This window comes from Aspergillus multicolor (assembly GCF_047715735.1).
Source record: "Aspergillus multicolor strain CBS 133.54 unplaced genomic scaffold BDW74scaffold_12, whole genome shotgun sequence".
Taxonomy (NCBI): Eukaryota; Fungi; Ascomycota; class Eurotiomycetes; order Eurotiales; family Aspergillaceae; genus Aspergillus; species Aspergillus multicolor.
Window position 1 is genome coordinate 148478 of NW_027395963.1, and position 10569 is coordinate 159046.

The 10569-nt window shown below is 52.1% G+C and overlaps 6 protein-coding genes across 6 annotated transcripts; 2 read left to right on the top strand and 4 right to left on the bottom strand.

Annotated features, from left to right (window-relative positions):
- Positions 1–476: 476 nt before the first annotated feature.
- BDW74DRAFT_178089 (uncharacterized protein) lies at positions 477–2042 on the bottom strand (the record flags this gene model as incomplete). The annotated part of the gene is made up of 3 exons (XM_073729117.1): positions 477–1675; positions 1705–1835; positions 1912–2042. The coding sequence occupies 3 exons, from the start codon at positions 2040–2042 to the stop codon at positions 477–479; spliced, it is 1461 nt and encodes a 486-aa protein (XP_073583804.1).
- Positions 2043–3584: 1542 nt separating this feature from the next.
- Positions 3585–4021, top strand: BDW74DRAFT_152953 (uncharacterized protein). The gene has a single exon (XM_073724449.1). The coding sequence runs from the start codon at positions 3716–3718 to the stop codon at positions 3986–3988; it is 273 nt and encodes a 90-aa protein (XP_073583805.1). The 5' UTR covers positions 3585–3715; the 3' UTR covers positions 3989–4021.
- Positions 4022–4402: 381 nt separating this feature from the next.
- On the top strand, positions 4403–5432 carry BDW74DRAFT_18715 (uncharacterized protein). Its single transcript, XM_073731416.1, has 4 exons — positions 4403–4628; positions 4695–4709; positions 4872–4989; positions 5096–5432. The coding sequence occupies exons 1-4, from the start codon at positions 4446–4448 to the stop codon at positions 5257–5259; spliced, it is 480 nt and encodes a 159-aa protein (XP_073583806.1). The 5' UTR covers positions 4403–4445; the 3' UTR covers positions 5260–5432.
- An 865-nt stretch (positions 5433–6297) lies between these two features.
- Positions 6298–8060, bottom strand: BDW74DRAFT_185194 (uncharacterized protein). Its single transcript, XM_073730993.1, has one exon. The coding sequence runs from the start codon at positions 7708–7710 to the stop codon at positions 6379–6381; it is 1332 nt and encodes a 443-aa protein (XP_073583807.1). The 5' UTR covers positions 7711–8060; the 3' UTR covers positions 6298–6378.
- A 200-nt stretch (positions 8061–8260) lies between these two features.
- BDW74DRAFT_185197 (putative MFS transporter) lies at positions 8261–9713 on the bottom strand (the record flags this gene model as incomplete). Its single annotated transcript, XM_073730994.1, has 2 exons — positions 9382–9713; positions 8261–9331 (listed from the first exon to the last, which is right to left on the bottom strand). The coding sequence occupies exons 1-2, from the start codon at positions 9682–9684 to the stop codon at positions 8261–8263; spliced, it is 1374 nt and encodes a 457-aa protein (XP_073583808.1). The 5' UTR covers positions 9685–9713.
- Positions 9714–9862: 149 nt separating this feature from the next.
- Positions 9863–10565, bottom strand: BDW74DRAFT_152958 (uncharacterized protein). The gene has a single exon (XM_073724450.1). It carries the CDS (start codon positions 10402–10404, stop codon positions 10207–10209), a length of 198 nt encoding a protein of 65 aa, XP_073583809.1. The 5' UTR covers positions 10405–10565; the 3' UTR covers positions 9863–10206.
- Between the last annotated feature and the right edge of the window lie 4 nt (positions 10566–10569).

Sequence of the window (10569 nt, forward strand, 5' to 3'; positions counted from 1 at the left end):
TGGACCTGATATCATGTTCAGTCTCCCCAGTCAATCGTTTTTGGCCCCCTTGCCTTTCTTTACAATCGCATTTTCCCGGGTTTACAATTTGACGAAATCTCCAGTCGGACAGCGTTTGATGTCAAAGGCGCAATCACGAGCGATGTCCAAAGCAATAATCTGTGTCAATCTCTACAATCCACCTTTCCAGAGATACTCCTTGCGTCGGGTTGCTCAAGACCCAAATTTCCAGAAGGAAGCCTCAGAAATTCCGACTATCTCTTTACCATAATACAGGGATCCTTTCGCTCGGTAGTCCATCCCACGGGGTTTTGGAAGCTTATCCAGGGAGCCTACGGTGACTCGATCAAAACAGCAAGCCAGGTACTTCAAACGAGACAGAACCACAGCATAATCGAAAATGAACAACTGCGTTGTTATGGTCAACAACAAAAACATAGGCATCAATCCCTGAAGCAATGTGCGTGAACGATTTGCTAAGGGTTTATCCGCGAATTCCGACTGACCACACCGTCGTACATGATTCTGCTCATCTCTATGTACTCATAGTCGTCTTTCTTCAACAGGGGGGCAGCCCGTAACTGCCTAATCTCCTCTACCCTTCTCAGCGCACCAGCCTTTCCCGCGTCATACCTATGGCGAACGAGCTGAGCGCGTATGCCCACGGAAAGTTTGAACGCGACTTCTGCACCAGGTAAATCCCCCTGTGACTGTAGTGCGTTACCCAGTAGGTAGAACGTGATCATGCAGTCGTAGTTCAACTGCCGGGTCTCAAGGTCTTTGGCGTAGTCGAATCCTACCCCAAGAGCTGTAACTCGCCAAAGGAGACGACGAACAAGCTCTTCTTGCTCCTTAAACCGATGTTCTCTCTGAAGGCATCTGATTGCAGTGTGCCATATCATGAACGACTCGTGACTACGGGCTCCGAGGTCGGTGTCGACTTCTTTCAACATGAGCTCGAGCTCAGCGAGTGGTCTGTTCTCAAAGAACCGGTAGAATCCTCCTGGGTCTGCCCGTGGGAGGCTGGCCTGGTTGTACGAATAGCAGCCTTTGGCGTCCTTGAGCCCAACTTTCATCTCCCATAGTTTGCGGCAGAAGGCGTCAAATGCTTGGTATAAATGTCCGGCAGCGTCAAGCGCAAGGCCGTCAAGGGACTCGAACCATACTCTGCGCGGATCATTCGGATGCAGGTTCGCTCTTGCCAGGGTAATCAGGCTGTCGGTTAATTGCTGTTGCTTCGCAATGAATCCGTCTCGGTGTAGCAGAAGGAGGATAGCGAGTATGTCCGACAGCTGACGATGGTGTCTGTTTCTCACGAGAAATGGGTTGTATACGGTTGTTTGGTCCATCAAGGCTTGTCCGTGCTCGGTCCTTCCGGCTTTGTGTTCGTTCAACGCAGCAACTACCTTGTTATGCATATCGCTAAGGTTGCTGAGGTCATCTCTGAAAGGCTCGGTTCTTGCGTACAGCCCTCGGGCATCAGGCGTCCAAATGCCAGTGTCAAATGAGGAGTCGAAGTGCACTCCCGCATGGAAGAACAGCAGCTGGGTCGTGCGAAAGATGTCAGGGTTTTTGAGGCTCGTGAACTCGAATGGAAGATTGACATAGACGATCTGTCTATGAGTCTCCGCCGACTCGGGCTTGGTGCGACATCCCTTTTCCTCGATATATGCTTCTGAACTTCGAAATTGTCGAGTGGTATACCATTCGCGAGGATCAGCCACCGGCGGTTAGTTGTGTCATTGCCGAGCTTCTCTTTGATTCTGAAGGCTTCCTCTTCCTGGATGTTTTTGAAAATGTGCCGCGAACTGAGCAGGTTCTGCAGGCGACCCAGACTGCATAGATTGGTAAGCCCGACAGAGTCCAGTCCATGTGAGGTCCAATGGTCGAGCATCGGCGGGTAGTACTCACGTCAAACTAGAGAGTCCCCGTTCGCTTCCCACCAGGTGCTGCCGAACTTGCTCCAACGTCCATCCATCGATCACGAAGAGTCGTGTGAGTTCGATTTTGCGGGTGTCAATGACCGTTTGCCAGTTGTCCATGGTTAGGATGGGGACGGTATCAATTGGAAGTTGGTGTTGGTGTTTCTAGCCACTTGAAACGTGCTCGGCTGATTTGGGGTTACGAAATACGAACGTAATGCAGTGCCGATTCCAGGAAGGAGCAATGGAGGGAGCTTTAAAGGTCGCTCAGCAGCTGAGATCACCTGTCAGGCGATTGAGAAGGATTATTCTCTGGGGCCCATTCTCACCACACTTAATGAATCCCTTGTGCCAATCATGTCCTCTGAGGAACGCTGGGTAGACGGCGAGGCTAGGCAGCGCCCGTGATGTCACCAAATCACCAGAGCGATAAGGCACTGACCAATAGAGGGCTCTGGACGCGCATCTGAGATGTGTAACTGCAGTGTCGACACTGCGGCTAGCACCGCTCTGACATGCAGGCGGGCTCGGACACCAGAATCGAACTATCTTCGTATTGGCCAAAAATCAACCTACAGCCACGTTGCAGCCAATAGCTATCTTCCTCGCCTTGGCAATGCAGAGTTTTGTTCGCTTAATTTGAGAACTAGTCGTACTCGGGCTAGTCTCATACATCTCTGTTGCACCAAGTATGCGATAGGGGCGAGTTGTGCTGCTCGTTGAAGGAGTGTCGAGGGTTCAGGACATCCCCCATCAAATCTTTGAGTTCCAAATGCCATAGAAATTGGACCATAAAAGGGCCTCACTTTCCTGCCTCGCTTTCACTTTTTTTCTATCCTCAAACTCAGTTCTCCTTCAAAGTTTTCTTGACTCCAATCCAGCACAAATCACCCCTCCTTTTACTCGAGACATACCCCATACATTTTCTTGCTTATATCTCTCCATCAAAATGTCCGACGTCAGACCGAGCAGAAGCTGGGGAAAGATTCTTGTTTCCTCTGCCCTCGGCGGCGTTGTCGCCGTGGTCGCCGCACCAACCATCGCAGCATCTGCCCCAATCGGAGTCGGCTGGCTGATCGCATCCAACATGACTGCTGGCATCATCGGCTCCGTCACCACCAAGATAGCAGGCAATGCCATCGGTGCCAACGTGACCGAGATCCAGTACAACCCTCACCGCGCACGCCTTCGATTTCGCGCGGCCATCATCGACCACTTCGATACATACCTCGACCCAGTCTTCGACTGCATCCGTTCAAACACCCCCGGCCGCTTCAACCAGGAGACGAACCTCCGACTCACAGGCAGTCTCGTCTTCCTCAAGCACCTCCTTCAGAGCACAGCGCAGGAGAACAGCTCCGTGTACCTGCGCTACCAGTACGAGATCATCCCCAACAGCGGATCCGCCTCCCGTCCAATCGACGAGGGCGCACCTCCCCCAGACCTCCCCGTGCACCACGAAGCCGCAACCGCAACCCTCCGTATGAACGAGCCCGACGGCCTGCTTGACGGTGTCGGGGGCGCCGTTGCACGCGGTGCGCTCTTCGGCGGTGGAGTCGGCATCATCGGACAAGCTCTGGGACAGACAGGGCCGCTGTTTGAGCGGATGGTGGTGCTTGACACGGCACCAGGTATGAACATGGTCTTTGCGTCGGAGTCGATCAGTGGTGCAGCTGACCCGCTGCACAATTTGCTCCCCGGCCCCTCGTCTGAGGAGAGAGCAGCCTACTTTATCGAGCTGATTGCCGAGATCCAACACCATATCAACCGTGTTTTTCAGTGTGCGATTCATAATGGCGTTGGGCTTGTTTATGCGGTTGAGTTGGGCGTTCATCATTGTGTCTCTGTTGATGCTGTTGATACGGCTGGTGCGAATAATGACACTGTGTGGAATCGTTGGGAGTCTACCGTCGGGGTGTAGTTTGTCTTCTTATCTCTCACTGTGCTACTCCTTCGTTTCGATCTTTTCAAGCCATGTTCCTGTTCAACTTCATCTCTTCTACTCACTCCTAACCAAGTTTGTTTTGTCTGTATTGTTTTGCAATATCAGTCTGGTTCTTTTCTAAGCCTGGTTAGCTTTTAGCAGGCGCGCACACTAGCGGTCACCTAATCTGTTTAATTCAGATAGCAGTCACTTTGGTTTCTCATGCTACTATCCCTCATAATGCCTGTTGGCGAAGTCTCACAGTATTGGCAAATGATACACGAGGGTGCAAATGAAGTCAAGACGAACTTTAATAGCCCCGTAACCCTAACAATGATGACCCCCTACTATGGTGGGTGTTGTAATTGACTTTTCAATAACAGTCTAGCCCGCTAGACAGAAGTCTTCCTATTGGACAATACAACCCCCGTTCTCAGGTCAGCCCCGGATGTCTGATAATCATTGTGACCTCACACCACCACAGAACGATAGGATATGGTAACATATAACTCTGACTCCCCCAATACAGTTTAGAGATGAATTTGTTTATACCATTCTTCGCATTAGTGTTACTCCATCGCTAGAATCCCGTTATCAGAATGCGTCTTTTCACCATGTTATTAACCTTCGCTCCAATGACTACATTGGCAATGCCTAATTTCTTCCTCTATTTCCAAGATTCCACCCAGGCGCCCGAGATATTTAAAACGCCTGTCAACGATCGCTCTTCCGCGTGCCCTCGAGCTTGCTTCAATGATAAGCCCGCTTGTCCTGAGAATATGGTACCATATCGTTCCACGCCCGGTCCACATTTCTCGGAACGTTAACTGACCTCGCGCAATAATTAGAACGCAACCCGCCTCGTGCGTCTGCCCTGATCCCCTATGTTACCTGAGCATCTCTACATACAGAGCCTATGCCGTCAATCTTCTCAAACATAACATCATCACGGTGTCTACGTCCCCCTCAGGCCGTTGAAAGAGTAAATCTTAGAGACTCAGCTAAGCATCCCGCGCATTGAACAGGACGATTCATGTTGGACCTGCTGCCTGACCTTCGACGGCCGACACGCAGGCAATAACTCAGAAACTGAATCCGGGATAAACGAACAGTCGGCCATGGACGCTCGAGCCGAGCAAGCCCGTATGCCTCCAATGCCTAGCTTCCACTCCTCTCTCTCCTCTCTTGTCTGTTCATTGCTTGCCCACAAACCAACTCGAAGACTATACTAATACCCTTCCTCTCTAAGCCGACGGCCAATCCCAAGACTGCCACCTCCAGCGTGGCCAGTACTGCTGCACCGCCACCGGCTGTGCGTATTGCTGCCCGCCATACATCTGCAACTGCGCGTGGTGGGAGTGGGAGGGGAAATGCGAGTACATACCCCATGCGAATAATAATAGTGATCTCTAGATTGGATGAGACCGCGAGTTGAGGGCATAACAATGATTGAGTAGAATGTGGTTGTTTGAAAGGGATTGTTTGAAAGGGATTGTCCTTGAAGCCAACAAGGCGGGATTGTCATTTGTGATGACTGGGTGATTCTGCATTCTCTCTTTGGCACAAAATCGAGCTGGGTATACGAAGTGTGATGATGTCAAGCAGTTCTAATTTATTTCCAATGGAAATCAAACCTTGTCGTGGCTGGGCTATCCCGATCTTACCCGGGACATGTTACTAGAAGGGCTTCGGCGTCAAAATATATGCTCGCAAGAACAGAGGGAAAAGCACGGTAGAACCACCATATTCAGCTTGCCATCCAAAGCAAAATCGGTCCTTTTTATACCGTATCTTGTCCACAACTACTCCTTAGATTATTTAGGACATTTTTATATTGAGTTATTTGGGATAACCGTGGGCACCCCGGAATTCGGGAAATCGGAACAAGCCGCCCTTCCAGCCGATGGGGCGTTGCCAAGGCTACACCAGCCACACCAGCCACACGCGAAGACTAATGAGGCGGGAGAATCACGTGCGCGATGGACGGAGCGCGAGACGCGACCCCACCAGTATAAACACTCATCAGTGAGGTCTCCGCCACCAAGGCATCAGATCAGTCAATCCGAAGATCGCTTCGAGTAGTTTTATCTGCAAGGTGGTCAATGCGAGATGCCGACAACAGTTAGAGAGATCACGGCTCGTTGATTGAAAGCCCAAGAAGCCACCGCGAACACGGTAGTCTTTCTCTACTGTATCGTGATCACGCCGAATTATCGGGCGGAAAAACTAACTCAAGACGAATCAGATTCAAACATGTAATACTCATCATAGGAAGTATGAATATACGCGGTGCTAGTGGATGGTTCGGTCACGTCTCTTGTCGCGCCTGTTCGAAGTCGTCGCGAGAGCACGGAGTTCGAATGTGTTGCAAACTATACGAGCCTAGGGGAATCCGGACATGCACCAATTACGTTGGACTCCGACTGATATGCGGAATGATTAATGATTACTGGCAACTGCGGTATAGAGATATCTGATGTCAAACTAACAAGACAACCCGACTACACATCGCATCGATTTATCACCTCCACCTCATTCGGATGATCCAAACTTATCCGTGAGCCTCCGATACTCAGGCTGAAGCTCCTCCTCCATACCGTCCGGCTGCATGATCATTCGTTTGAATTGCGATGAGCAACCGCGCGGGAGACTGCCATTGAATGCACTGTCGATATACCCGGCAGAGTCTGTCAAGCTGCCGAGCAGGGTCCGGGCATGGCCCCCGTTCAAGTATGTGGTAAAATGGACGGTAGCGCCTGCGTTACACCAGGCATCCACCATTATTGGAACGTCATGATATGGGATGATCTCATCCTGCAAGCCGTGGTAGACAAGCACCGGGGCGATCGGAGATTCTTCAGGCAAACTACCAAGGAGGTTCCCCACCAGGACGGAATGAACGGTCGGCTCCAGCAGGAGGTCGGGTCCCAGAATCTGAAGTTCGGTTGACAGCATCGACTTGTTCGGCCAATGAGCCAAATCAGCCGGGACGCAGTGCGTATTGGCATAGTTCAGAAGTAATTTCCCTTGCTCAGTCGCGATTGCATCGAGGATAGGGAGTAGCTGGGCACCGTACGCGCTCGGCTTGGAGAGACCGTCGATAGCCGCGGGAATAAAGCCACTGTATGTGTTTCCGTCGAGGTGATAAAAGGTGCTTGTGAGGTTGCTTGGCGTTCCTCCCATGGCCCATCCCAAAACGTTCAGTTCCGGAGCATAGTAGGCATGGAGTGACGCAGCCCAGCCGGTTGCGATTGCTCCACCTGAATATCCTATTGCTGCGATTGCGGGTCGAGAAGACGTGAGCCCAATGGTCTTGCTATAGTTGATAACGGCACGCATGCTATCCAAGACTGCCATCCCCGCCAGTCGGCCGGCTCCCAATCCGGCGTCGGGACCCTCATGGTCGGGCGCCGATACAATGTACCCATGCAGGAGGTGTCGCTGCAGGAAGAGGAACTCGAATGTGGAGATCAGGTCGGTTTGGATAACGCCGAGCTGGTACTGGTAGCTGGGCTCGCACGTCACGGAAGCACTGTCGTATGCGGTATGGAAGGAGACGAATCGATCGGTGAGCGGCCGAGCGGGCTTGAAGACGGTGGTGACCGAGGTGATAGCGGACCCGTTGATGGCGGTGGTACGGTAGAGCAGTTGATGTGCTTTCACGGGATCCGGAATAAGGCCAAAGAAGGAGGTAGCGACCACGCGCTCGCGGAAGATGGTGCCTGGCGGGTGTTCTTCAAAGCCAGCTGGGGGCTGGTAGAAATGATCGGTGTGAGGATCCTGCGCAGTGGCATTCTCCTGGGATACGGCGAATGGCATGGACAAGGCCAGCGCCCATAGCATATACAAGAGGTGAGGACACATGATGACATAATTGCTAAGATTTAACGGGAGTGATAGAGTGGACCGGTGAGCAAAAGTCGAATTGAAGGATGAAGCTCGCGGGGGTGAATGGTACCGAGCAGGCAGGTGCTGGCATGGCGCTTTCCTCGCGGTATCCCAACGGGGGACGATGAGCGAAGCGAGCGGCCTTCAGTGGATTTGGAGTCCTCGATAACTTATCAGTCTTCTCATCGACCCCATCACCCGGAGCCGCCAACAGTGCGATCCCCTCTATTTCATTGACAGTGTTGTTTCTCCATTCCCGTTGCAGCCTCTTCGCGGCTAATTTCCTGCCAGCGTTGGGCGTTTTGCGCATCTGAAAAAGACTCGACAATGATAAGACCAATGGATCGATCTTTTGGGTGGCAGCGACCGAAGAAAAGTCCTACAGGATCTCTCGCCCAGCATCTCTCGCCGATACACCTTCCCTGTGTATTGCGAGATTCACAATCAATATCTTCTCTCAAACCATCCCTCCCCCCCCCCCCCGATCGGCATCGAGTTAGAAAACCTATCCTGTCATTTCGACCTTCTACGCCTCGACGGACTTCGTCTTCCCCCAACGAGCAACAACGAAGATACCCGTACCTCCAACAACGAGAAGCAGAGCCGAAATGGTGCTGAACCATCCCACCCCGATCGACTCCGCGGCCGGAATCGCAGTGGCAGAGGCGACCGCACCGAAGATATACCGGATGAAGAAGTTGCCTGCGATGAGCTCCGCACTGCGATCTGGAACAACGTCGAGGCAATACGTGTTGAGACTGGGAAAGCAAAAGAGTTGGGATACACCCTGGAAGAACATGAAGATGATCGGTAGTGCGAGGCCGCCGAACTCCTTGTCGACCGACCACCCATAAATGAGCATACAAATCGGGATCACGATTCCTAGGAACGGGACTGCGGCGTACAGCCGATCCTCGGGCACAAAGACCTGGCCCCTCTTGTCGTACCACTTGCGCGCGATATAATCTGCCCATCGGCCGCCGACGAACGTTCCGAGAATATATCCGCAACCCGGCGCCAGGTAGAGGAGGCCAGACTGCAGGGGCGTTTCGAGATGGAACCTCGGATTCAGGACATACCGAATCGGTGTCAGAAGGCCGTACTGATTCCAGACAAGCGCTCCGCTGGCGATGGCTGTGACAACCAGGCTTGGGCGCCTGAACGGTGTGATGACTCGCCAAGGGTTGGTCATGGTGAAGAAGACCTTTACCTTCTGCTTCCGCGTCAAACCTTTTAGCGGGCGAGGTGCGGTGTCGCTCAAGGTCTCGGGCAGCAGAAAGAAGATACCAATCAATGACACTACGGCCAGCCCGGTTTGCAACCAGAATATCACACGCCATGTCGTATAAGTTACAATCGCACCGGCGAGCAGAGGGCCGATCGTTGGACCAACAAGAGTGCCGGTGTAAAACCATGCAATCCCGGTTGCTCGCTCCAGTGGAGGGTACAAATCCCGTATTACTGCGGGCCCAATGACGAGGATGGCCGTGCCAACGAACGCAGTGAGCATACGGAACACCATGAATGCGCCAATATTCGGGCTCAGCGCCGTTCCAATCGAGGCGCCGAGGAAAATCAACGTGCTAGCGAGGCAAGACTATCCGGCTTGATCAGTAACGGGGCCAGAGCTAGTTTGGAGGTTCATACCATGCGGCGCCCGATTGTTTGGCACCATGGACCCCAGAAGCACGGACTCAGTGCCATGAAGACAAGATACAGCGCATTGCTCAATCCGATCACCGAACCCGAGGTGTTGTATGTGGCCGCAACGTTTGGAATGGCCGATAGCACCGAAGTGCTTGCCATTGGAGAAAGCAGTCCAGTCCATGAGATGACAATCGTCATGACAATTTTCCTGCTGCCCGAGAATCGACTAAACTCGTCCACGGGCGACTCGACGGTCCGTTCCTCGTCGACTCCATTCCTCTTCTCACGTTGGTTTAAGCTCATCTTGGTGGGTCGGGCCAGCTTCAGGGCTGAGCGGATCTGCTATAAATTCGAACCGAAAGCCGTCACGCAATTTTGGAGAATACTGATGAATTTATTTGCTATATTCAAGAAAGTAATGAGTCACAAAATGTCGGGTAGCAAAGACGAAAACCCTGAGCAGACCGACCTCGGGCGCACGGAAAAGAATCCGCGTTAAAGGTCCAATTCTTGGTCACTCCACCACGCCAATGACAGCCCTTATTTGCCCTAATTCTCCAATCAATTTCATGCTTGCTATCAATTGATTGACAAGTCATCGTCCAGGCCCTGATCTTCGTTCTCGCCGCTCTCCCTCTCGGTCTGGACCTGTTTTTGCTCGGTAACCGGAATCCGCAGCAGCATCATATTGAGGGTCTCGATTCCGCTCTAGAAGACCGGTGTAGATGCACGTATCTTGAGGTCAACTACTTTCGGCACGATTGGGATGTCAGAGGACAGCATCTTTGTCTTCACCGATTTCCAGGTCGGTCGAACCCAAATTCATCATAAGTGAGTTGTATATGATTCAGGCCACGTCCAGATGAAGCTTCTTATGCATCGAGCACTCACATTCCTATGTAACGTCCTCGACCGTTTTTGCAGACAAACGACCATCTGTTTCTGTTTTTCCTGCGCACCAACCAGGGCCGGAGCGGGAAGATAGGAAACGAAGACCGAGTCTCTCACCGTTTCACGAAGCATAACAAGAGTCGGACACTTATACAACTAACGTGTATAGACCCAGGTCAGCATTCTTCTATACCTATCTGGTGAGCTGCTTACGCTGGTGTGACACGTCTTCAGATATCTGAGGGCAACGATTCTTTCCTTGAGAGGCCCTTTGCCCGTTTGCCCTATCCCTACCTG